This window comes from Kwoniella dejecticola, chromosome 1 (assembly GCF_000512565.2).
Source record: "Kwoniella dejecticola CBS 10117 chromosome 1, complete sequence".
Lineage (NCBI taxonomy): Eukaryota > Fungi > Basidiomycota > Tremellomycetes > Tremellales > Cryptococcaceae > Kwoniella > Kwoniella dejecticola.
Genome location: NC_089301.1, coordinates 3,302,416 through 3,325,554, shown reverse-complemented (window position 1 = coordinate 3,325,554; position 23,139 = coordinate 3,302,416). Strand labels below are relative to the sequence as shown.

General features: G+C 47.9%; 8 protein-coding genes across 8 annotated transcripts; 5 read left to right on the top strand and 3 right to left on the bottom strand.

Annotated features, from left to right (window-relative positions):
* Positions 1-2,063: 2,063 nt before the first annotated feature.
* Positions 2,064-4,072, top strand: I303_101231 (uncharacterized protein; the record flags this gene model as incomplete). Its single annotated transcript, XM_018404598.1, has 12 exons — positions 2,064-2,089; positions 2,153-2,165; positions 2,230-2,281; positions 2,442-2,523; positions 2,619-2,697; positions 2,753-2,805; positions 2,860-2,994; positions 3,122-3,239; positions 3,306-3,501; positions 3,571-3,830; positions 3,890-3,958; positions 4,013-4,072. 12 exons carry the CDS (start codon positions 2,064-2,066, stop codon positions 4,070-4,072), a joined length of 1,143 nt encoding a protein of 380 aa, XP_018267252.1.
* A 962-nt stretch (positions 4,073-5,034) lies between these two features.
* On the top strand, positions 5,035-7,519 carry I303_101230 (uncharacterized protein; the record flags this gene model as incomplete). The annotated part of the gene is made up of 2 exons (XM_018404597.1): positions 5,035-5,585; positions 5,677-7,519. The coding sequence occupies 2 exons, from the start codon at positions 5,035-5,037 to the stop codon at positions 7,517-7,519; spliced, it is 2,394 nt and encodes a 797-aa protein (XP_018267251.1).
* Positions 7,520-7,834: 315 nt separating this feature from the next.
* On the bottom strand, positions 7,835-9,997 carry I303_101229 (heat shock protein HSS1; the record flags this gene model as incomplete). Its single annotated transcript, XM_018404596.1, has 4 exons — positions 7,835-8,210; positions 8,265-9,493; positions 9,562-9,870; positions 9,971-9,997. 4 exons carry the CDS (start codon positions 9,995-9,997, stop codon positions 7,835-7,837), a joined length of 1,941 nt encoding a protein of 646 aa, XP_018267250.1.
* A 787-nt stretch (positions 9,998-10,784) lies between these two features.
* On the bottom strand, positions 10,785-11,313 carry I303_101228 (uncharacterized protein; the record flags this gene model as incomplete). Its single annotated transcript, XM_018404595.1, has 3 exons — positions 10,785-10,898; positions 11,082-11,126; positions 11,254-11,313. 3 exons carry the CDS (start codon positions 11,311-11,313, stop codon positions 10,785-10,787), a joined length of 219 nt encoding a protein of 72 aa, XP_018267249.1.
* Positions 11,314-11,960: 647 nt separating this feature from the next.
* Positions 11,961-13,452, top strand: I303_101227 (uncharacterized protein; the record flags this gene model as incomplete). The annotated part of the gene is made up of 5 exons (XM_018404594.1): positions 11,961-12,173; positions 12,257-12,334; positions 12,443-12,733; positions 12,875-13,174; positions 13,279-13,452. 5 exons carry the CDS (start codon positions 11,961-11,963, stop codon positions 13,450-13,452), a joined length of 1,056 nt encoding a protein of 351 aa, XP_018267248.1.
* A 1,074-nt stretch (positions 13,453-14,526) lies between these two features.
* On the top strand, positions 14,527-16,257 carry I303_101226 (porphobilinogen deaminase; the record flags this gene model as incomplete). The annotated part of the gene is made up of 2 exons (XM_018404593.1): positions 14,527-15,231; positions 15,451-16,257. The coding sequence occupies 2 exons, from the start codon at positions 14,527-14,529 to the stop codon at positions 16,255-16,257; spliced, it is 1,512 nt and encodes a 503-aa protein (XP_018267247.1).
* A 659-nt stretch (positions 16,258-16,916) lies between these two features.
* I303_101225 (uncharacterized protein) lies at positions 16,917-18,434 on the top strand (the record flags this gene model as incomplete). Its single annotated transcript, XM_018404592.1, has 1 exon — positions 16,917-18,434. The coding sequence occupies one exon, from the start codon at positions 16,917-16,919 to the stop codon at positions 18,432-18,434; it is 1,518 nt and encodes a 505-aa protein (XP_018267246.1).
* Positions 18,435-18,788: 354 nt separating this feature from the next.
* Positions 18,789-22,182, bottom strand: I303_101224 (uncharacterized protein; the record flags this gene model as incomplete). The annotated part of the gene is made up of 5 exons (XM_018404591.1): positions 18,789-18,975; positions 19,234-19,371; positions 19,466-21,040; positions 21,091-21,303; positions 21,395-22,182. The coding sequence occupies 5 exons, from the start codon at positions 22,180-22,182 to the stop codon at positions 18,789-18,791; spliced, it is 2,901 nt and encodes a 966-aa protein (XP_018267245.1).
* Positions 22,183-23,139: the final 957 nt, after the last annotated feature.

The window sequence follows — 23,139 nt, the reverse complement described above, 5'->3', positions numbered from 1 at the left end:
GGGAGCAAGAGTGCGTTCGGATGAGATAAAAGGTATTGGCTGTGTCCTGATTAGCGCCATAAGCATGTTTGGCCAGTCAAGTCTTTATGCTGTAAATCAGATTTTGGATGTCAGTGTAGAGAGGCAAGTCTGCCTTCTGCTAGAGCATGAACAGCCTTCCATTGCTCTCTCGCTCTCTCGCCTCTAGGCCTTCTCGTAACCCAACGTTCCAGCCTATTGCTCCTTTCGCCAAAGAAGCAGGCTGTTCCGTGAGTGTCTGGCTCCGTTCAGACACCTGACGCCGCGATTATCCTTTCCGACCTATTGGTAAGCTCCAGGGTACATACAACAGTCAATTCGCCTTCTACAGCGAAGCGCAGTCCGAAATGAGATCATGAAAGAAGGCTCTATTTACATTTATCTGATCAGACTGATTCTGGCTACCAAACAGCCCTCTGTCTGCTACTGGCAGATTGAAGACCAACGGAACAGCGCAATGACCGGCCTTTGAAAGCTTCAGTGCAGCGGTATAGCGTCCCTGGACACATATTCTCATGCATACCGTCATGAACCTCGACCGCACTGTCAATAACATGCAGACAGATCTCACCAACCTTAACATCAGCAAGTTATTAACCCCCTATGTGAGGAGCTTGAATCCTGATTGATCGAGCTATCTGTTGGCGGAGCTCCCGCTGTCGCTTCCATGAGGTCCTAAGGCATCTTGCCAGCGATGTACGCCGTTAGCAGATTGGCCTGTGGAAGTCTGCGAGGGTCGAGAAGGCTGTGGAGGACGCGGTGCCGGTCTGCTGGGTGTCATGTAGGCTGAAAACGATAGTTTCTCATTGATATTTACATCCCGGCTTGGGGAGATAATACGACTTACTTGGGTCATCAACGTTTCTGCTACTTGCTTCATTTCTGGTGTTTAGAGCAGAGGTAGAGCCAGTCGCAGCAGGCTCATTTGTGTCACTGGCGGAGCTGTCTCGGCCTAATGAGTTGATATCGGGCATTTTGTCTGAATATCTGCTATTTGATGTGTGTAGAGTAATAGGACGGAGAAGAATGAGTGGTGCTGTTGATCAAGGACAGTACGCTGAACTTGAGATCCTGCTGGGTGTCATGTAGGCTGAAAACGATAGTTTCTCATTGATATTTACATCCCGGCTTGGGGAGATAATACGACTTACTTGGGTCATCAACGTTTCTGCTACTTGCTTCATTTCTGGTGTTTAGAGCAGAGGTAGAGCCAGTCGCAGCAGGCTCATTTGTGTCACTGGCGGAGCTGTCTCGGCCTAATGAGTTGATATCGGGCATTTTGTCTGAATATCTGCTATTTGATGTGTGTAGAGTAATAGGACGGAGAAGAATGAGTGGTGCTGTTGATCAAGGACAGTACGCTGAACTTGAGATCAGCTTTTATAGCTGTGAGACGCAAGGTTCACTTTGTTCCGATCGAAGTCGGCAAGATCCGGTGAACGATAGGAGGCAACGGGTGCTTATGCCCAGAGAGCGAAGTCATCTGGCTTTGCATACGAGACGCTCTAGCACATTGCATCAGAAGGTATGCTCTTAGCACACTGCATTAGAAGGTACGGGGATCGAAGGTTTGAATTAGAAGGCTCAGCATCGAAAATGACATTCGCTTCTGCCCGTCGCCCCCTCTCAGCAGCTCAGGCTAGAGCAATTTAAATTTCTATGAGCTGCGAGATTCGCCAATGTACCTGACTCCCAAGTCGCCTTCAGCCATGAAGTGTGCTTCCATCAACGATGTCTTCGAGCGGACTTCTCTTTCACCAACCGCAGTAGGATCCTTTGGATGCTGCCACAATTTCAGCATAAGGGGTCATTACGTGATCTGCCACGCGATTTGTGAGTTGACACGCTATTTTGAGCAAGGGGCACCGTGTATCAGCGTTCATTCAGCATTGATCACCTTCAAACTCACTGTCAATTCAAAGTCATCTCACAACTCGTTATCGCTACCTTGCATATTATCTTTGTTATCGCAATTTGTCCGTTTGTCGGAGGTGGAAACGTTCCTCTGTCTCTCTGTATCCGTAACGAAGAGGCAATAAATCACGATGTCGGACGGTATCGGTATTGCCAAGTGAGTTGAGCTGTAACCTCTCCGTTCAACGGCTGGAATGTTGGCTGATTGTATTGGTGTCAGTCTGCCAAATCAAGTAAGTCAGCTACCGTGATTGAGCCAGCTTCATGCAGCTTATACTTACACTTGATCGATCGCAGAGGCACAAGATCACATCGCAGCATGGTGCCCACTTCACCATTATGGTAGTCGGTAAGTTCGCGGTTGTTCAGTCTTTGGAAAAAAGGTGTCTGTGCGGGAAAGCACTCCTTTCATGAAGGCAGACCTCACATTCAGCTCCAGGTGGATGTTGTAGCATGCAGGTTTACTCAAAAGAGTCTGTGAGAGCTGACTAGACCTTGCTGGGGCGTAGGTGAATCTGGATTGGGGAAGACGACGTTGATCAACACTCTATTCGCTACCGAGATATGCGCTCCTAGGAATTATCGTCAGCGGTGAGTGATGATTCATCCTCAACACAATGCAGCTAGTATTTCAGCTGCAGGATGCTCGAATGCTCTCAGCTGATCTCTGACACCCATCTTTCCAGATTCGCCAAGCAGTTGGACAAAACCACTGAGATAGAAATCTTGAAAGCTGATCTAGAGGAAAGGGGATTCAACATCAAGGTAAGCTAAGAAAGAAAATCCTAGACTCTCCCATAAGCTGACACTCAACGATCAGCTCACTGTCATTGATACCCCTGGTTTCGGCGACTACGTCAATAACCGAGACAGGTGAGCTACCGTTTGTCAAGATCGCAAATACGATGGCTGATGTATTTGGCGCAGCTGGACACCGATCATCGACTTCATAGATGACCAACATGAGTCTTACATGCGACAGGAGCAACAGCCTCACAGGAAAGAGAAACAGGACTTGAGAATTCACGCTTGTCTGTACTTCGTCAAGCCCACCGGTACAACGTGAGTTAGTCTCTCTACTTGCTGACCATCTCTGGCAAAGACATCATAAGCTTCTCCTGCTTCCTGTCTGCCGTGTTTTCATGCAATTGCCTATGAAGAGGGGACGGCTGATACTGCCTACGACCAGCCTGAAACCCCTCGATGTCGAAATCATGAAGCGATTGGGTACCAGAGTCAACTTGATCCCTGTCATCGCTAAAGCCGATACCATGGTACCCGAGGATCTACTAAACTTCAAGACTATCGTGAGTTGCGACAGCTGGAATGCTCCTGATCATCAGAAGTATGTAGCTGACTCTCTCTCCCGTTAGATACGAGAAGTTGTCGCTGCTCAAGGTATCAAAGTCTACGCTCCTCCGATCGACCCCGAGGACGATACTGTTTCTGAGCATGCTAGAATCATGCAATCTGTCATGCCGTTCTCTATCATCGGTAGTACACAGGACGTCACTACTCCGGATGGAAGGGTTGTCAAGGGTAGAGAATATCTCTGGGGTGTAGCTGAGGGTGAGTACGACTGCCGACATAAGTGCAGACATTAGGGCAGGTTAGCTAATTCTCTCCATACCTATCAAGTCGAAAATGAAGACCACTGCGACTTCAGGAAACTTCGATCACTTCTGATCCGATCATACATGTTAGACCTGATCACATCAACCGAAGAGAACCACTACGAAGCATACAGACTTGCACAGATGGAGACCCGTAAATTCGGTGAACCCAAGGTCAGAAAATTGGATAACCCCAAGTACCGTGAAGAAGAGGAAATGCTCAGGAAGAGGTTCACCGAGCAAGTCAAACTGGAGGAATCTAGATTCAGGCAATGGGAACAACATGTGAGCTCTTTCCCGCATTTCGCAGTGCGCAGAGCAGCTTAATATGATCTGTGAACTAGCTCATCGCTGAGAGGGATCGACTTAACAAGGATCTGGAGCAAGCTCATACCGCTATCAAGGCTTTAGAGGTGAGCTGCAGTCTGACTCGTTGAGTACGAGTTAATGCTGATGCCGCTGAGCAGGCTGAGCTGGACCAAGTTGCTGCTTACCATAGACAAGGAGGTACTGTTGGTAGAAGATAGATGTACACCTCGATTACAAAGATTAATTCGTGCCATATATCTTTCTTGTTCCTCCTTTTTTGAAGATTTAGATATCCGACCTGTTTATGACCCTATGCGCTTTCCCTTGACGTACATACCACACTTAATGATTTTCTCGATGCAAGGATATCTTTGGATTCTGTTATTCAGTCCTGCATGATCAGGCAGCCTCAACATCCGGCAATGGGTTGGTGGAAAGAAGGGTAACCAAGAAAGATTGCGAAACGCCTTTCCATCCCGCCTCGGTATTGACTCTCATTCAGTCCCGCTTCTCATTCCAATACATTCGACATGCCTGTACCTTCGATCTCTTCCTACTCATCCGCACACCTTCCTACCTGGACAACGCACTTGTCAGCTTGTCACCTTACTGCTCCGCTTGTCTCGTCTGAGCTGCCATCTGCTATGCATGCTGTCTCGAAGGAAATTGAGTGCATGGCAAGCGCCTCAGTGTAGACTCGAGAAGGAGGGGAAAGTCAAAAATGGCGCGAGGCATTTAAGTCGTACCTCGCCAAGAAATCATCCTTTTGTGGCTCTGCGTTTCTTTACGTTTAAAGAGCCTTTTTACTGATTGGCTAAATCTCTTTCTCTTGATGTGCAGTGTCCTTTCGTCAAAAACATCGACCCAAACTGAGAATTGACCAAGGGAATGATTGCTATTGGAAACTACTACAGGGATGCATACTGTGATGTGGTTATAAGAGCAATCGGATTTGAGCTATTCATATCCCCTGTTGTAGTACTGTATCTCCCGTACTCTTTTGAACCTCCGCTCGATCTCGTTACGGGCAATACGTACAATAGATAGACTCGATATGGGTTTCTCAACGATTTTCACTACTCTTACTCTATGCTTTCTGATAAGCACTCGGCATGTGCTCGGTGTTACACCCTCTTCGACAGGCAGACAGGGATACGGCTTGATAGGGTACGGAATCAACATGTACGACCCGGTCTGCTGTTCGGCCTGTAAGAACGTCGTGCCTACCTACATGTACTGCGCTCCGGAAGACGTAGATCAGGGTATGGGAGGAATGTCAATGGTAGTCCTAGAATCAAGACAAACGCATGACATGGATATAAATATGGAAATGGGTGAAGGTAATTCGACGGAAAACAAAGGCAAAATAGCTACGGATATGCCTGGGCCGAATTGTCTGGCGACGAATATACCGTATCTCCGAACGGCCGCATGGTGCATCGATACCCACTGTCAACCAGGCACCTCGAGCTCGGGTTCGACGATCAGTGTGGCTGATGTGGAGCTGTGGTGGTGGATGAACATTGTTGGTGTTTTGCCTGATCAACCTTCGCCTGTTATGACGTACCAAGAAGCACTATCAAGCATCACAGTCGCCATTCAGCCGAATTCGACATTACCCGAAGACACCCCTTTGACGTCGCCTGTGCTGGTTGATGCAGATAGTTATACGGCTCAATGGAATATCTTGGTCAATTTTCAACGAGCGGAAACACTGCATTCAAAGTACAGGTGGGTCTCTGTCACTCTACAGCCTCAAGCCCCGAGCAAAGTCAGATATCGAAGCCGAAGCTGATTGACTTATTCTGCCTTGACTTGGTAGTATTATCCTTATTTCCACCTGCTTCGTCTTACCCATCTTCCTCTCCCTCCTCCGATTCATACCATTTCCTCTTCGTCTCATCAACCTCTTCAACGCCCATATGATCGAAGCACCATTATTCAACCGAGATCGACCTCTCACCCTCCCATTCTTCGGCGACGTATCTCTCCACTTACCTACTCGAGGTCAATCGCTCTTCATCTTCTGGATCGTACTCATCAACATTCTATGCTGTTCCTTGGGCTTTCATTCCGTCCAACCTAATGCATGGTGGACTACACGGACTATGGAAATCGCCACGTACATCGCCAATCGTAGCGGCGCCATAAGCTTCGCCAATATCCCTTTACTTATCCTTTACGCCGGACGGAACAAAATCTTACTTCTTTGGCTTACCGATTGGTCATTCTCAACTTTCATCCTTCTCCACAAAGTTGTCGGTGTGTTAGCCACGGTCGAAGCAAGTTTACATTCCGCCATATATCTCCAGATATACCTCTCAAAAGGCATCTCAGCTTATAACGAAGAATCCAGATCACCTTATTGGATCTTAGGTGTACTCGCCACGTTGAGCATGGTTTTGATTCTGCCTTTATCGATACGTAAATTCCGGAAGACGATGTACGAGCTGTTCTTGCTTCTGCATATCGGGTTGGCGGTATTGACGATCGTCGGGTGCTGGTACCATATCATATGGCGTTTCGACCATCAGTGGGGCTACGAACTTTGGATGTATATCGCCATGGCCGTCTGGGCTTTCGAGCGAGTATTCAGAGTACTTAGATTAATTAGAAAGGGGGTGAGATACGCTATGATATACCGAATTGACGAAGATTATCTCAGGATGGATATTCCCGACTTGGACCCGGATGGGTGCAAAGGGTATATATATGTTTATTTCCTCAATGTCAATTGGAGGAAGAGTACATTGCCTAGACCATGGGAAAGTCATCCGTTCTCGATTGCATCGTATGACCCATCCCCCCCACGGTTGGTCGATGCCACAACGGAGAACGCAAAGTCGGAGGAAGAAGGCTCAGATATTCTGTATACCCCTCAAAGAGAACAGCCGACAACGACACTTACAATACTTGACGATACTGCCAATAACACTATCAAGTCCGAAGCTGTATTGCATGACTCACCTCGAGCTGTTGACAAAGATGCACAACATCGCTCTGTGCCTATACTCCACAGGAAAGACGAAGATGACAATGCTCAGACAGGAATCTCAATACTCGTCCGAATCGAAAAGGGGATAACCTCCGAGCTATCGCAATTCGCCATCTCCTCCCTCTCCTCCGCCCCCGCTCCAATTCCTCGTAAACTTAAATTACCTATCCTGATCGAAGGGCCGTACGGTACCCGTACCAACAATTCAGATTTCCTCAACGAGTACATCAACGATTCCGCTAAGTATCCGAAGATAGTCTGTATAGCTGGCGGAGTAGGTATAACAGCCGTCTTACCTAAATTACAAGTAGCTGTTTCTTCCCCTTTACGTACAAGCAAAGGCCCTGTCAAGTTATATTGGGGAGCCAGGACTAGAAATTTGATCGATGCTGTCGAAGATCTCATAGCCACAAAAGACAGTCAAGATGGAAGTGAAAGTGAGAGTGAGAGTGGCAAAAACTCATGGGGCGATATACAGACGCATTTCCAAGTTGGAACGCGATTGCATTTGCAGGAGATAGTCGATGATGAGTTGAAAGAAGGAGAAAAGGGGACGCTGGTAGTTGTCAGTGGACCAAAGGGTATGGCGAATGAGGTTAGGAGGTCGGTAATTACGAAAGCTAAGCAAGGTATCATCGTAAAATTTGTACAAGAATCATTTGATTGGTAAATTCGATTGGATGTCACTTCTGTGCATTTCATGCGAATTACTTCATTGTTAGATACCGTAGATATGCACACGACATCCGACGCATGCAGAGTAAATCAGTTTGACCAAGCATACAAGTTTAATTGACCTGTACAGTGAATGGTTTCTGTCGAAACCGATGCATATACAGATTAAATGTATTAAAATCATGAAAATAGGAAATGATATGAAAGCGAAATCTAAGCTACATCATAGCCGTTTTGATTATTTATTTTGTACTTCTTCCCGCACTTCTTCTACCTGACAGTCACTCCTAAACTAAACTTCACGAAATGCTTAGTCAACCTCCTCAACGGAAGGACCGTCTTCGTGAGCAGCTCCAGCACCACCAGCTCCTGGGAAGCCACCTGGAGCGGCACCAGGGGCACCACCGGGAGCACCACCTTGCGAACCGTAGAATCGTTGCATGGCAGGGCTGGCAACTGACTCGAGCTCCTTTTGGAGAGCTTCGAACTCGTCCTTGGAGGCGGATTGCATGGTGTCGAGTTGGCTGATGACTTCCTCGACCTTGGTGTTAAGGGTCTCGTAGTCGTCACCGAATTTGGCCTTGTTGTCACCGTCGTTCAGGGTTTGTTTCAATGAGTAAGCGTAGGATTCCAAGGCGTTCTTTGCACCGACGGTCTCTTGAGCAAGTTTGTCGTCCTCGGCGTATCTAAAATATTCAAGTCAGCGTTATTTCAACACGATAAAGCGCAAGGGTACTCACTTCTCAGCCTCAGCCAACATTCGCTCAATCTCCTCCTTGGACAATCGTCCCTTATCGTTGGTGATGGTGATCTTGGAAGATTTACCGGTGGTTTTGTCGGAAGCGTTAACGTTCAAGATACCGTTGGCGTCAACATCGAAGGAGACCTCGATTTGAGGAACACCTCGAGGGGCAGGAGGGATACCGGCAAGTTCGAATTTACCGAGTAAGTTACAGTCCTTGGTCTTGGCTCGTTCACCTTCGTACACTTGGATAAGCACACCAGGTTGGTTGTCGGAGTAGGTGGAGAAGACTTCGGATTTCTTGGTGGGGACGGTGGTGTTTCGCTTGATCAATGGAGTCATGATACCACCAGCGGTCTCGATACCCATGGACAATGGGGCAACGTCCAAAAGCAAGAGATCTTGGGTAGCCTCGGAAGTGTCACCGGTAAGAATAGCGGCTTGAACGGCAGCACCGTAAGCGACGGCCTCATCGGGGTTGATCGATCTGTTGGGTTCTCGACCGGAGAACATGTCGGATACGAGCTTTTGGATCTTGGGGATTCGGGTAGATCCACCAACAAGTACGATTTCGTGGACGGAGGATTTGTCAATCTTGGAGTCTCGGAGAACCTTCTCGACTGGGTCCATGGTGGATCGGAAGAGATCTTGACATAGCTCCTCGAATCTAGCTCGGGTGATGGAGGTGTAGAAGTCGATACCGTCGAAGAGGGAGTCGATCTCGATGGAGGTTTGAGCGGCAGATGAGAGAGTTCTCTTGGCACGCTCACAGGCAGTTCGGAGTCTTCGAAGGGCTCTGGCGTTGGAGGAAAGGTCCTTCTTGTTCTTTCTCTTGAACTCTTGAACGAAGTGGTTGACCAATCGGTTGTCGAAGTCTTCACCACCCAAGTGAGTGTCACCGGCGGTGGCCTTGACTTCGAAGATACCCTCTTCAATGGTCAAAAGGGATACATCGAATGTACCACCTCCGAGATCGAAGATCAAGACGTTCTTCTCACCCTCGGACTTCTTGTCGAGACCGTAAGCGATAGCAGCGGCGGTAGGTTCGTTGATGATTCGGAGAACGTCGAGACCAGCGATGGTTCCGGCATCCTTGGTGGCTTGACGTTGAGAGTCGTTGAAGTAGGCGGGGACAGTAACAACGGCCTTGGAGACGGTTCCACCGAGGTAGGCCTCAGCGGTCTCCTTCATTTTGATCAAGATCATGGAAGAGACTTCTTCTGGGGACTGCGGAAGAAAGGTATGTGGTCAGCATAGTGATCGGGATAGGATATCTGTAGAGAAGGACAACTCACGAAGGTCTTCTCTTCACCTCGGTATTCAACTTGAACGATGGGTTTACCGGCTCGGTCAATGACCTTGAATGGCCAGTGCTTCATATCGGCTTGAACCTCAGCGTCGGCGAACTTTCGTCCGATCAATCGCTTAGCATCGAAGACGGTGTTGTATGGGTTCATGGCGACTTGGTTCTTGGCGGCATCACCGATCAATCGCTCGGAGTCGTTGAAGGCGACGTAAGATGGGGTGGTTCGGTTACCTTGGTCGTTGGCGATGATCTCAACTCGGTCATTTTGCCAGACAGCGACACAAGAGTAGGTAGTACCCTATATAGGACAGGACATGGTCAGCGGCAAATTCGTAGAGACAGAATCGGCAGGAGAGGTTGAGATATCTATCAGGAGGAGAACGGAGAAGTCAACTTACCAAATCAATACCGACAGCTTTAACCATTTTGACTAATCGTTTATTCTATGTGTGTATGAGAGGAAAAGAAAAAGAGAACAGATGATACAATGTGATGTTCGTTGATGTTTTAATGTGTGATCACTTCGAGTGAATAATTTAAATCTGGAGAGAAGAGAAAGAAAGAAAGTAACAAGGAAAAGAGTTTTAAGTATGCGTAGTGTAGGTGTTGAACGAGGTACAGAGTGTATGTGGTTGTGACTGGTGGAATGGACTGGATCAAACTGGTTCTCACCATACGACGCTCATAAATTCCATCATGGAATCATCCAGAAAGAACAATATCTCATGTCACGTGGGATGACGAGACCGAGGTTCAGAGTCTTTACATGCGTATACCATTTACGCTCATTTTGTGCAAGTCCGTTCGTCCGCGGCTTTGAGTTGAATTTGCCACCCGAAAACCAGTCTGTCTGCCAGCCCACGTGTGATCCATGCTATCGAACAAAATATCCCAAAGATGTCAAAACAACTGGGATGCTTGCCAGAAGGTAGAAGGGAGAAGCTCAAGTATCTACCTTTTTCTTAAGAAACGATTAGCCATGCGAACGCATAGTGCTTGATTGGTCGAGAGGTGGAAAGTCTTACCACCCTAGGATGCGAAATGCCGTTTGATCATTCAGATGAAATGATCATTTACTGACAAAAGTGATTCAGATTACATGCCTATATAAAGGCGACTATACAACAAATCCACTGTATTCTACCTCCAATTTACGCGTCATGCCAGTCCCCTTCTACGGATAACTTGTTGTGAGGATCATTGATGGGGCCTTCATAACGGTTTGGGCATCTTCTGGACCGCTTCGAGGTTATACGAGACATTTCGAGAATAATTGGCGAACAGCTGCGCGGCGACATGCACGTCGGCTGATGAGTCGAGGAATTCCTACGAAGTGTGAACATGTGCATGAGCGATACTCCAACAGATAATCCAGTTAGGATATTCAATGTGACAAGCAATCAAGTAAAGGACAAAAGCTTCTTGAAGACTAGAAGACGAGGACCCCGCCCAAGCTGCTTGGCATATGATCTCGTATAGCGACCCAGCGGACTTCGATGATCGACCCACTTTTATACAATGGTTCATCTCCATGATCGCTTCGTTACATTTATCCTGAACATGAGTCAAGTACACAAATTAGTAAGACCATCTATGCAATTCGTCCGGGAACTTCCGCTATACCTCCGACACCCCTGGAAGCTCAGGACGCCGACAATGGGTTTGGGTTTTTCACACTCACAACATTCTTGATGATCCGTTCGAGCAGTACAGCCTGTTCAGCCTCGTGAGGATTCTCCATCGTGCTTGTGCTTGATGATGTACTCGTGCAGTAGTTGGATGCGGGATGTGCGCGACTGCCTTGGATCGACCTGATTAGCTGTAATTAACAGCTTCGTCGCGTCCTTCTCTATTTTGACGTTTACGAGAAGACACAAATCAAAGTGGAGGGATCCGCTGCCGCTGCGTTTTTGGTGGGGTTCAGAACACGTGGGAGTGGCAAATATGTAAACAAAGGTATGGCGTAGCGAGTGGATCGTACCACTTCAACTTCAATTATTAAACCCTGAAAAGACTCCGCCAAAAGCATAGACCGTGAAAAATAAAATAAATTTCCAGTGGTCAATCGGTTGATCGCGTCTACTTGGGTGTTGTTGTCTGATACGATCTTTTTCGCTGGGCTACGAATACAAGTTCATCCGATTCAATCCGACTGATCACCTATAAAAGGTTTTGTACTTAACCTTTCGACATTCGTTTGATTGGGGGTCGTCAATTGACATTCATATTACGTTCATTTATTCCTGCTTGTAGACTTGGACTTCAGACTGTAGATTCCTTTCACTTCACTTTCTCCCCGTTCTCCGTCCCATCTTTTATCCTTTCTTCCGATCGAATCGCTTAAACCCACCTGTCACCTCTGAACAAGACGACAGAACCCACGCCAAGATGTCAGCAGTCGCCATGGACTTCTTACAGAAATACGCTCCGGTAGTAGCCGACCAATTCGTGACTATGAATTCCACCCAGACGCAGAATGCCCTGTACGGCGATGTGAACTTGGAAGCCCTGAGTTGGTTAGAAAGGACATGGGCAAGTTACTATATCTGGATGGGTAACCCGGTTCTTGCCACTGGCGTAATGAGTTTCTTACTTCACGAGGTGAGCTATCTAATTACACCTTACACATCCGTTCATTTTATACGAAATATGGGGGACGAAGCTGACAATAGCATCGTTTTTAGATCGTCTACTTCGGACGAGCTATTCCGTGGTTGATCATTGATGCTATACCTTATTTCCATCAATGGAAATTACAACCTGTGAGTCAATCCCTCTGATTCTCATTTGCTTCTGCATAACAATACCCCTGATTCATTCCGAGTGACGTCCAAAAACACTCGAGCTGATGTCATGCCAATACGATCTAGGACAAGCACATCACCAAGGAACAGATCTGGAAATGCACCAAAGTCGTCCTCCTCACTCACTTCACTTGCGAATTACCGTTGATCTACGCTTTCCACCCGATCTGCTGTTACTTCGGTATGGCGACGTATGAGGTACCCTTCTCTTCGCTTGGTCTCATGGCTGCTCAGATCGCCTTCTTCTTCGTGTTCGAGGATATGTTCCATTATTGGGCGCATAGGGGTTTGCACTATGGTCCATTCTACAAGAATATCCACAAATTGCACCACGAGTTCTCTGCTCCGATCGGTTTGGTGAGTCGTCCATGCATCGCAACCCTCTCGAATTCAGTCATCAAATAATTCCCTTACCGAAGACCGGACGGTCTACTTGGAGGATGTCAGCAGGTAGAAGGATATGAGCTGATCTCGTCTTGTCTTGGAATATCAACGTAGGCCGCAGAATACGCTCATCCTCTCGAAGTACTGATCCTGGCCCAAGGTACAATCTCCGGACCATTCCTGTACTGTCTCTTCAGAAAAGACTTACACATCTTGACGGTGTATCTCTGGATCACCCTGCGATTATGGCAAGCTGTAGATGCCCATTCCGGATACGATTTCCCCTGGTCATTGAGACACATCATCCCATTCTGGGCGGGTGCCGATCACCACGATTACCACCATATGGCATTCACCAACTGTTTCTCCACTTCCTTCAGATGGTGGGATTTCACCCTCGGTACGGATTCCAAGGTGAGTCAGATTTCCAATTCGATTAGCATAATGCGACTGGAGGCAGAAGGAAAAGAGTACGACCGGTGAATGGCAGAGTGCTGATCATTCTGGAATCATCGCAGTACCACGCCTACAAGAAACGACTCGCAGCTGCCAAAGCTTCTCCACGGGCCAAGATTGAAGCTGAAGAGAATGAACGGGCGACTCAAGAAGGGCTCGAGGCTGAACGACTAGTGTTGATGGGCGGTCCCAACAAGGTTGAGCAGATCAAGATTGGTACTGGCAAGAAGCAATAGCTGATATGCAAGCTCGGGATGGAGGATGTGCACGAGAAGTTGGGGACTCGAGGGTCGCAAAGTATGGTATGGACTATGTTCATAGATCATTAGAAAGTCAGAATACATACATATACAAACGTCTTTGTGTTCAATCGACATCATTCAACAGTAAAATCAAGCATCTTCTCATCCAATATTCAATATTCAGCAATCAGGTGGTTCGTCGCTTTATACCCATTTATAGTTTGATACCAGAATGTAACCGCATGGCATGGCATCATTTCGAACACCATTATCTTTTACCGACGTTGAGGTTCTTGAGTTGATACATGCATGCATCCAGGTATTATGATTGAGTGACCTCTTACGAATGAGGCATAGGTAGTATCGGCCGATGTGCACATGCACACTGACTGACGAATGGGACGATGGACGCGTACATTGGACGATGTGAGTGGTTGCAGTTTGCAGTAATATGATGGATTTTATTGGTTGTCTCTGTGTGGAGGGTGCCACTTTTTTTACCTTGTCGGGTAAGTTAGGGGTGTATGCGGATGAGCGCTCTGATCTGTTTGAATTTGATTTTTATCTGTTATAGAGAAATAGAAATCCTTTGCTTTGAAAAAGGACTCATCTCATACGACAGCTTGCATATAACCCCCATATCGCACATCGCATAAATCTCGTAGTCAAGTTTCATCTCTAGTACATTCGTGCAAGTATCACTCTTGATCAATCACCTTCGACCTCAAAACGCCCAAACAAAAAATTCCAGATCGACAGTTGCTTCGTTACTTCGAATACCTTGACAACAAACGGCGAAAACCCAAAAATCAAACCAAAATTATCGAATCGTGGATCGACCTTTCTCAAATTTGGCTTTGATCACCTCTCAACCGATCATAGGCTTTTAAGAGTACATATAGTCTATCGATCCATTTTGTTCCAAAAAAACACCCCTCGATCGCTCTGCTTGATACACTTCGCTGAACAATCGCCAAAATACAACACTCAATCCCAAAACACATCCCCTTACCGCCCCACCGACATCTCGCTACAGAAGTGAACACGCCCTGCTGCGAGACGTGCGAGATGACCTCTTCCTGTCCATGGCACACCAACTCGACAGCCGTCAACCGACGGCCCGTCCCCGATCGCGACTTGCTCTTAGCTATGAAAGCACAAGCGAATTCCTTCGTTCTCGGAACGAGGAAATCGAATTTGGCTCTGATTCAGACGGGTCATGTAGCGGACGATCTTCGTCTTCTCCACAATGGCCCATCCTCTCCTCCTGCTCAAATCGACTCGCGTATGGATCTGGATGTCGACGTCAACTCAAACCCAGATTCAGACGCAGACTCAGACTCGGAAAACAACGTTATCGCTAGGAAGCAAAATCAGACGCAGCCTCCGACGCCCGAATACACCTTCTCGATAGAATCAATGACGACAGTAGGCGACCGAAACCAAACTACCCCTTTACACCTCCTCTCACCGTACTCTTCCTCTCAACCTGCGAAATCCCTTTGGACAGACGAGTTGGAGGCTAAATTGATAAATGGGCATTTCGATATGTTGATTCATTCCCTGAAGGATGTGCCGACTGTCTTGAAGGACGGCTGTGAGATCGGGTGTATGGTCAAGAGACATGATCCGAGGGATGCGCTGGTGATTAAAGAGGGATTGCCGTATAGATCGTTAGAGGAATTACCGGATGGCTCGGTAGTGGGTACGGGAAGTGTGAGGAGGGTAGCTCAGCTGAAGAGAGCTTTCCCGAATTTGGTATTTGAGGATATGGTGAGTTTGAAGTTTTTTGCCTTGGTGGCTTCCTACGTGTCATTTCGCCCTTCATCGGTCACCTATCGCCGACCTCATTCGGTTTTACAACATTTTACATTTTACATTTTACATCTTGCCCCTTGCCCTTTGCCCCTGCCTCTCAGCTCCTGTACTTTACGTGTGGCTGTCTCCATACCCTTGACTTTTGCTGATACTGATATCCTACAATGACCACAGCGAGGCAACCTCAACACACGATTCTCCAAGCTCGATAACCCCTCTTCACCATTCTCCGCCCTCATTCTCGCCATGTCTGGTCTCTCGCGACTTGGCATGGCCCACCGAGTCGTCTCTGCGCTCTCAGCACCCACATTGATGCACGCCGTCGGCCAGGGGGCATTAGCAGTCGAGATACGCTCAGACGACAACCGTACACGAAACTGTTTACGCGGCTTGGGGCACTGGCCTACCGAGTGGACGTGCGGCGCCGAACGAGGATGTCTCAGAGTACTCGAGGGTGGTTGCTCCGTACCTGTCGGTGTCGAATCTGAGATCGTCGAATTAGAAGAGTCGGATCTCGAGAAGATCGACGCAGAAGTGGAAGATCCATTCAAGGATGAGATCGAGGAACCCCTCAAACAAGATTCACCGATGTTACATTTCTCTGGCCTTGTCGATGTACGTCCGGATACCAGACCCTCCACACCGACGTTCTCGAAACATTCTCTCCCGCCCCTGAGGAGACGGTACGCGAAATTACGCTTGCATGCCTGTGTGACGGCGACGGACGGATCCAAGCATGTGCTGTACGAGCCAAAGCCTGTGATAGTCAGGAGTTATCGACAGGCGGAGAAGTTTGGAGAAGAATGCGCGAGGAAATTGAGGGCGATGGGAGCGAGCGAGGTCTTAGATGAGATCAATAAGGTCAGAAAAGAGAAGGAACAGGCGGATTTGCAAAGAGCCATCGAGAGGAGTAAGGCGCTGGTGGAAGAGCAGGAGAAGATGGGGAAAGTGCAGGGCGGGGAGGCTGAAGTGGTAGCTTAAGTGGCTGTGCCTCAGATCACTCAACCCACTGTAGTTTAGGATAGGAGACTATGGTATCGTATTTGTATAATCATTTTAGTCTCCTTTGACTTTTCTTTTGGCTTTTGGCGCTTTGCCTACATTTCACATCCACAACGCCATACGTCAATTTTGGCTCGTCACTCTTCGGTACGACTGCAGCACGACTACATCTTCATCATGCATGTATATATACATCTCTCTTGAACTTGGCTACCGACTTTGGGGCTGCGAGCGGAATATAATACCTACGCACCTTATTTTTCAAGTCGTCGTTGTGATGTGGAAGTACGGAAGAACGCCGCCTATACTGTATCAGGTAAAAGTGGCGTCGACTCCGTCGTCGTCGATCAACCTAGACTGGTCGTATTGCGACGTCAATCCACAGTCGGTGGCCAATCCATACCTACATACTTTGGGTCTACCTTCTTGCATGTCTCTCATCCATGTCTGTCGTCTCTTTACTATACTATGCTTTCCCGACAACGAACATCACACAAAATTGCAATTTGCGCTTTGCACCTCAACTCAATTGCACCACTATTGTCATCCATCGATAAATCACACTTACCAACCTGCCTGCCACCCGCACTTGATCGATAACCGAGTAAACTTGGTCAAACTACCCATCAGCAGAAACAATGGCTCTAAGCAAGAAGACGGCGAGGAAGGAGAGGAAGGAGCTAAAACGAAGTGATCCCAACGTAACTTCGGCTAAAGCCTCAAGTCCGGAGGCAAAGTCGAAGTCTACTAAATCGAGGCCGAATTCGAATCCCAAGCTTCCCAATGCCAATGCCAATAGCTCGGATGAGGATGAAGCTCGCCTTCCCCTTCCTCTTCCCTTCGCCCGTTCGCCGCTGATCATCAGTTACTCGCCTTCGCCGGATGATGAGGATGGATATAATCCATTTCACGGTAGACTTTTCCAGCCGTTTGATTATCAGTCTAACGATATCGTCAGCGACACCGACACCGACACCGTCACCGATGGCAACTCCCACACGGTGACCGACGATGAAAAGTGTAACTATCGAGGCTTCATGAAGAAAAACGGGATTTCGTCTTCTGAAATGAAGATCAATAGCTCAAGCTCGAAAGGCAAACGCCACTTCACGAATGGGGGCCAGGATGGAAATGATGTTTGGGCAAAGACAAATCCAAGCACGAATGCGAATGCGAATGCGAGAACGAGGGAAAGTGGCGGAATGACTACGATCTGTCGGATATCCGAATTAACCTTGATCCCCTCCTTACCTCATCTGACCTCGATCAAAGCCAACAAGAAATCTCAAGGGCCACACCAACACCGACACCAAGACAAAGACCAAGACAAACGCGGAAGGACGTTATGGACCACATTCAAAGGGAATTTTGATTACGTCTCTTCGGCCAAAGAAGGGAACAAGACTCTACGGGTGATCATCCAGTACATCGACCTTCTACATTTCCATCCGGATTATCATTGTTGGCAGTGTCATACTTTCGGATACCCTCAGCCACTCTCACGGCCGCAGCCACGGCCACAGCCACTTCAATACACGCGCACGCCCACGCCCATGCACTTGACTAGCCTCGATTTCGAAGGTGCTCTACAAGCGATCCGAGAGGAATGCGCAATTCAGTGCAAGTGGGGGCAGAGGCACCGGACGAAGTATGCGAACAAGAAAAGCAAGACGCGTCATTTCAAAGATGCACGAGTAGGGGATGTGGCGGATCCTCGATGGCGGTGTCGATATCAGTGTCATAGTCTGTGGCGCGACGAGGAGGGCACGAAGATCGTTAAGATCTTGGAAGATTTCGAAGCTGCCCAAGACCAGAATATTTGCCCGTCGGCCGAATGCGGAATCGGTTACAAGGAGGAAGAGAATGTCCGTGGCTCCATGGACAAAGTATCGCGGGCTCAGCTTCGGAGAGCGCAAGGACGGAAACCAGTTTCGACCTCAGGAACAAGGGGGAAGAGAGCTCAAGACGCTAATACGGGATCATGCACAAACACAGAAGATCTACGCAGACAGGGATCGTATGAAGAGATACGAACGCGACAGGAGAAGCAGAAAGAAAAGCAAACGCGAAAGGAGAAAAAAGGAGAAATTCCAGAACATAAGTGCAGATGCGCGGAGGGGGATAACATACACGGACAGCGGAATGTCAATTATTAGTGGTGGAGGACGATGATGATAAGAAGACTTCCAAGAGGCATGAGGGAAAGCAAAGGTAGAAGAAAAGGCCAGGCTTGACGAAAGAAGGACCAGTTGCGCAGCCCCTTCACATCGCATGATCTCGTTGGTTTCATCAAGGAGGACTGCCTTCATACGTATGCAATTCTTGTACTGTACAAATGCGTGCAATCCATTCTTGATGTAAGCTAATGCATCAGACTCATGACAATGTCCGCCAGTCCACTTCTATACCTAAATGACATCTACTTGATTGTCCATTCCGTGGAACGAGGCGACACGAAACTCTCTGACCTACAGTATCTTACAGGACAGCGATATTTATACTGTACTAAATTAACTACAACCTCTGAAACACCAGTCAATCTTCACACTCTTCTCATCCATACTACTCCTACCCACTTCTATGCCGAATGTGCCTTTTGGTACGACCCATTTCTGCTTGACGACATCCCATATGCTGACGTCGTATCGAGATAGTTCGAAGCGGACATTCTTGGTTTCTCCAGGTGAAAGCTGGACGCTAAACGACATTAGGCCGTTGTCAGTCCATCTACATCGTTGAGCTATCCACAAGTGACGACTGATGAATGATGCGGATAATTGAAGGTGGTGGTGGACAAGGTAGGAAAAATCAGGAAGGGGAAAGGGAAACGAGAAAGAAGCCAGAATGACGAGGGAGGTTGATCATGTAGGAGACAAGGAAGGAGCGGATGACAAGCGAATGACTGGCGATCCTCCGCGAAGCCTGACGAAGCCTGACGAAGGAATGACGACTCACCGATTGAAATCCCTCAAAACCTTTGGCGGTTCCCCAGCTTCAGGCGGATAAGCCAAGTACAATTGCGGTATGTCACAGCCGAAGAGTCCGCCGGAGTTGGTGACATCAACCGATAGTGTCCATCGGGTCCTGTGTAGGCTGGAAGGCAAAAGTAGAAGATTTAGTCAGTCTATGCGGAAATATCCAGCATTTGGCAGAGAGTCAAGAATGTAGATATGAAGCTAAGACTTACGATTCTCTAGTGAAAGATCCCAATTTTCCGGTACTATTCGTACTTCTAGTCGAGCCAGAGCCAGAGTCACCGAGAGTACCATTATTACTGGTATTTGAGCCTGTCGTGTTCGTCGCTGCCGTCGTTATCGTTGTTGGTGTCGTTGTTGATTCGTCATCGTCTTCATCCTCAAAGTCGTCCTCATCCTCCGAATCTCGCTTATTCCAATCCCCATTATCCCACATATCTAACCCGCTATACTCAAACGTCGTATAACTAAGTCCGTATCCGAATTCGTATCGAGGCGTTATATTCTTGCTGAGGAAATGTCTATAATCGATATTCAGTTGTTCCTTGTACTCCACAGCCGGATGTTCAGGTACGTCGGTGTTCACGTAATCTATATTCGCGGGATAATCGTCCTGCTTCTTCGCTATGGTGTACGGTAATCTGCCTGAGGGGTTATACGAGCCGTAAAGTATGTCTACTAGAGCGTTGCCCGACTCCTGGCCTGGTAGTCCGGCCCATAGGACGGCAGTGACATTCGGATGATCTATCCAATCTTCCATGTCAATCGGACCGACCGAATGGACAATCACGACTGTTTTATTGTTGACGCTTGCGACAGCCTGGACTAGCTCGCTTCCGTTATGCCAGGCTGAAATGTTGTTACGATCTCCCTCATTCCCGTCGACTGTGATATACGCTTCTCCAGAATCACTGTTGATCCCCACGAGCGCAACGTCGTAGCCTGTTGCCCAGTATTTGGCCGAATCGGTGTCGAAATCGTTGAACCACCAGTCGAGTGTAGTTCCATCCTTCCTAGCTTGTAGGGAGATAGCTTGAAGTGGATCGACAAGATATGGGAAATTGCATGTACCTGATCCCCAGCCCATCGCAAGAGTTCCCTCGTCGCCTCCTCGATCAGAATACCCGTTCGGGCCTTTGTATGATGGACCGAGATCGGACCCGATCAGCGTCATCGACCGCGGAGATTTTAGTGGTAAGGTATTATTGACGTTTTTCAGGAGTACGGTCGAGGCAGCGCCGATATGCTGAATGACTTTCCAGTGATCGTCCCTCACGTCCACATGAGAGTTGTTCGCTTCTGCTCGAGGTCGAGCACTGTCGAAATTGACTTCCGGATACCCTTGATCTTGACCTAGGAGGAAATACGAAGCCATAATCCTTTGAGCCATATCGTCCAGCCTGTCAACGGGTACGCTTCCATTGTTGATCGATTCAGTCAGATTTCGACCCCAATAAGAGGTAAGTGATTTCTGTTCGATATCACCAGGCATAGTCATGTCGAGACCAGAATTCGCGGAGAGGACACCAGAATGTTGAGCGTTCCAATCCGACATCACATACCCTCTAAATCCAAAATCTTCCTTCAGTATGCCGTTGAGCATTTCCGAGTTTTGACAGGCCCAAGAACCGTTCATGAGGTTGTAAGAACACATGACTGAAGCGACATCCGCTTGAACCGCTTTCAGGAATGGATGTGAATAGATTTCTCGCATTGTTCGATCAGCGATCTGCGAATCGGATGTGGTCCTGTTTCTCTCTTGCTCATTACCGATATAATGCTTCACCCTGATGTCGGAGTCAGCACGATAGTGATACATAGATTGATGATAGCTTACGTTGCCTGAACACCTGCGTCTTGTATTCCCCAGATAGTCATTTGCGTAGCCCATCCAGAGAGGTATGGATCGCCTCCAAATCCTTCCCAATTTCGTCCTCCCGCAGGTACTCGATACATGTTGGTCATTGGTCCCAGGGCTATGTGAGCGCCTTTACCCTTGAATTCCTGACCCATGGCATATCCTCGAGCATACATCAGGTCCTTGTCGAAGCTGTATATCATCGAACCCGAGATCAGCGTTTCGATTTTAGGTGCCCGGGATGGTTTTTTGGTTGTTGGGGCGGCATCATCATGGAACTTACGTGGAAGCTACGTTGACTCCTGCTGGGAACGCAGAATTGAAATCGGTCAACCTGATGCCCAATGGACTATCCATCAAGCATAATCCGCTAAAATTCCGCGACGGGATCGGTGCAATATTTCCCAGACATCTCCCTTGTTCCCATCCCATCCCGGTGGTAAGTTGGACTTTCTCCTCGACTGTCCAATTTGCGAGATATCTAAGAGCTTTTCTGTGTGCTTCGTCCCATTTTGATGAAGGATTGTAGTAGCTCCGATTTATCGGCGCTGAAACGGGATTAGAGATGTATGTCAAATTGAGATACGGGTAAGGCGAGGTAGAGTTGGTCGAGTTGTTTGAAGGTGGGGTGGAAGTGGAAGTTGCATTGGGAGCGAGAAATGTGGATGTTGAGTTGACGCTTGCAGCGAAAGATGCACTAGCATTGAGTGATGTGATTTGGCTGATGGAGGTAGAAGTGGAAAGGGATGTGACGGCAGCGGCAGCCGCTGATTTGGATGTTGCAGGGTCGACGCTAGAAGAAGCGATCGATGCAGCCGCGAGCGATGTTGATTGAGTTGCACTTAAGGTGACCTGCCGTTGCTCGGATTGGCCGATTGTATATGGTAACCCGAGCCCGAGAAAAAGGAGCAAAGTGCTTGCGCTTAGCATCATGAAGAAGAGCCCCTTGTTGGCTGAGAAGTAATCGGGAAGAGCGTCGCCTCGTCGTTCTGATGATCGGGGAGTGGGCGATGATGGTGAGGGCGAAGGGGACGAAGAGGGGATAGGTTGATATCTATTTGACGAAGGCATGTTCAGCTTCTACTATATAGCTTCCTCTACGAGTCGAAAATAGCTGATGCAGAACGTAATGCTCGGTCAAGCGTGAAAAGAGCATCCCGTCTGACAATGGGCGGCAAAGAGGGAACGAGAACTATCCAGACACGGAGCCACTCACTACTAGTCTCCTTTGATGACGCTCAGTCCTTCCTTTGACAAAGCGTGGTGCTCAGGCCAAATTGTGCGATGCAGATTCGAAGCTCGAAGGAAACTCTTGAAAGGATATCAAGAACTTATTCCGAGTGGATTCGCGGGACGATGATCAAGGCGAGAGTCGAGAAGAGCTTAATGAGCAAGAGGGTATTCACACTGAAGTAGCCTGGATTAGTGAACCGCGGTTAATCATGGGTCAAAGCGATGATGGAAACATCACTCACGATGGTGCTTCGATCTTGCCAAAATCACGGTTTGCAATCTACGTGATGAAAAAGAAAGGAAAGCCAACTTGCGTGTCATACAACACGACCTCCCCATCTAGCTTCTTGTACACAACCTAACGATGCAAGACTTAGCAGCCACTCTCGGATACTGCTTGAAATTAGGCCAAGCCGAAAGAAGGAGAGCACACATGCTAAAAGATGTGGAAAGCTAAAGTGGAGGCGAAAGCAAGCCAAGAGTAAGCGGGGAATGATAAAATGACGTCTATCAAGCGCTATTTCATTGGAATCACATGATATTTCAGAGGATAGTTTGACGCTAAGCAACCCAGGGGTCCGCTCGATACCGCCGGTCACAGAATCGAGCATGTGTATATGTATGCATATGCATATGCAATCCTCACGAAGGATGTCATCGAGGTCGATGCAATTGAGCGTGCAATACGTTGTCTCTCGATGGGGCGATGAACGTTATTGGTGTAATTGCTGATCCCCCACTTTCCCCATTCAGGGTCCAATGGGGCAAATGTACCAGATCACATTGATAATGTAT